The sequence below is a fragment of the Amphimedon queenslandica genome, unplaced genomic scaffold (genome assembly GCF_000090795.2).
Source record: "Amphimedon queenslandica unplaced genomic scaffold, v1.1 AMPQUscaffold_2542_Cont25456, whole genome shotgun sequence".
NCBI classification, from domain to species: Eukaryota; Metazoa; Porifera; class Demospongiae; order Haplosclerida; family Niphatidae; genus Amphimedon; species Amphimedon queenslandica.
In genome coordinates this window covers 1-1,307 of record NW_003557123.1, presented here as the reverse complement: position 1 = coordinate 1,307, position 1,307 = coordinate 1, and the positions used below count along the sequence as shown (strand labels likewise).

Below are 1,307 nucleotides of genomic sequence, written 5' to 3'. Positions count from 1 at the left end.
GACGCACATGCTGACGTTAGCGATACCATGTTTGGCGAGAAGATATGTCATGGGACTTCATTCAGACGAGCAGTTGAGGAAGGACTTATTGATCCTAAGAAAGCATTTCAAATTGGACTAAGAGGAGGAGGCTATAGCCCTGATGATTATGACTGGCCACTAGAACAAGTATAGATAATAAACTATACATGTACATGTATTGATAGGTGGTGTATGTACTTTCTCTATTGTGTATCATTAGCTATAGAAAATGATAATAATCACTTTTTGTTGTTATTATTATTTTAGGGTTTTCACATGTTTCCAGCACATGACTTATGGTATAAGTCCCTATGTCCATTGATGGCTGATATCAGAAGGGAATTAGGATCAACTCAACCGGTTTACTTAACATTTGATATTGATGCTATTGATCCAAGCTACTGCCCAGGAACAGGTATACTCACAATCACAGCAGCCATATTGTTAATAGGAGAATGATGTATATCTATTTACTAATAATGTAACACATGAATGCATACACAAAGTGAAGCCCTTTGATAAGAAACCTCTTAATGTAGCACTATGTAATATAGCCATTATGCATCATATTTTAATTGAACAAATTACTATTATTAGGTACTCCAGAGATAGCAGGTTTGACAACGGCACAAGCTCTTGAGGTAATTAGAGGTACAAGAGGTTTAAACATAGTCTCAGCTGACGTTGTTGAGGTAATTATTATTTAATACATTATTTTAATTAATACTGTTGGTTAGGTAAATCCATTATATGATGTTAGTGGTGGTACTGCAATCACAGCTGCTAATTTGTTGTTTGAAATATTGTGCTCTCTTCCAGGTGTCAAGTATAAACAGAGATAGCAAGTAACTTTCATTAATTATTTAAAATTATATTTATTTGTATTAATCAATCTATTTATTACTTCACTAAAAAGGTAATAACACAAAAATTTGGAAGGGCAGTAATATTAAAAAGGTAGTAGCGTTTAATAAAGAAAATACTAGAGCAGCAAAAATTGATAATTATAAGGACACACAAACACACATGTAGAGTAATAAAAAAGTAAAGCAGCAAAGGTTTTAATTAAAAAAAACACACACCACACATTGAGCATAGCAGCAATACTGCTATTTTATTTGTTTGCGTTTTTTAGTTTTAGTTCTTTTTGGCTTGTTGCTTTTGCATCATGTACCGCAATGCATCGAATATGTTCCATGATAAATCTTGAAAGTTGTCTTCATCCTCACTTTCTTGCATACTCTGACTATCTTCACTCTTGTCTCGTTCATTGTTGTTGAACAAAT

General features: G+C 33.1%; 1 protein-coding gene across 1 annotated transcript; it reads left to right on the top strand.

The window, feature by feature from the left end:
- Positions 1–6: 6 nt before the first annotated feature.
- Positions 7–936, top strand: LOC100636514 (agmatinase, mitochondrial-like). The gene is made up of 4 exons (XM_003392016.3): positions 7–168; positions 289–436; positions 619–713; positions 759–936. Exons 1-4 carry the CDS (start codon positions 28–30, stop codon positions 861–863), a joined length of 489 nt encoding a protein of 162 aa, XP_003392064.2. The 5' UTR covers positions 7–27; the 3' UTR covers positions 864–936.
- The last annotated feature ends 371 nt before the right edge of the window (positions 937–1,307 follow it).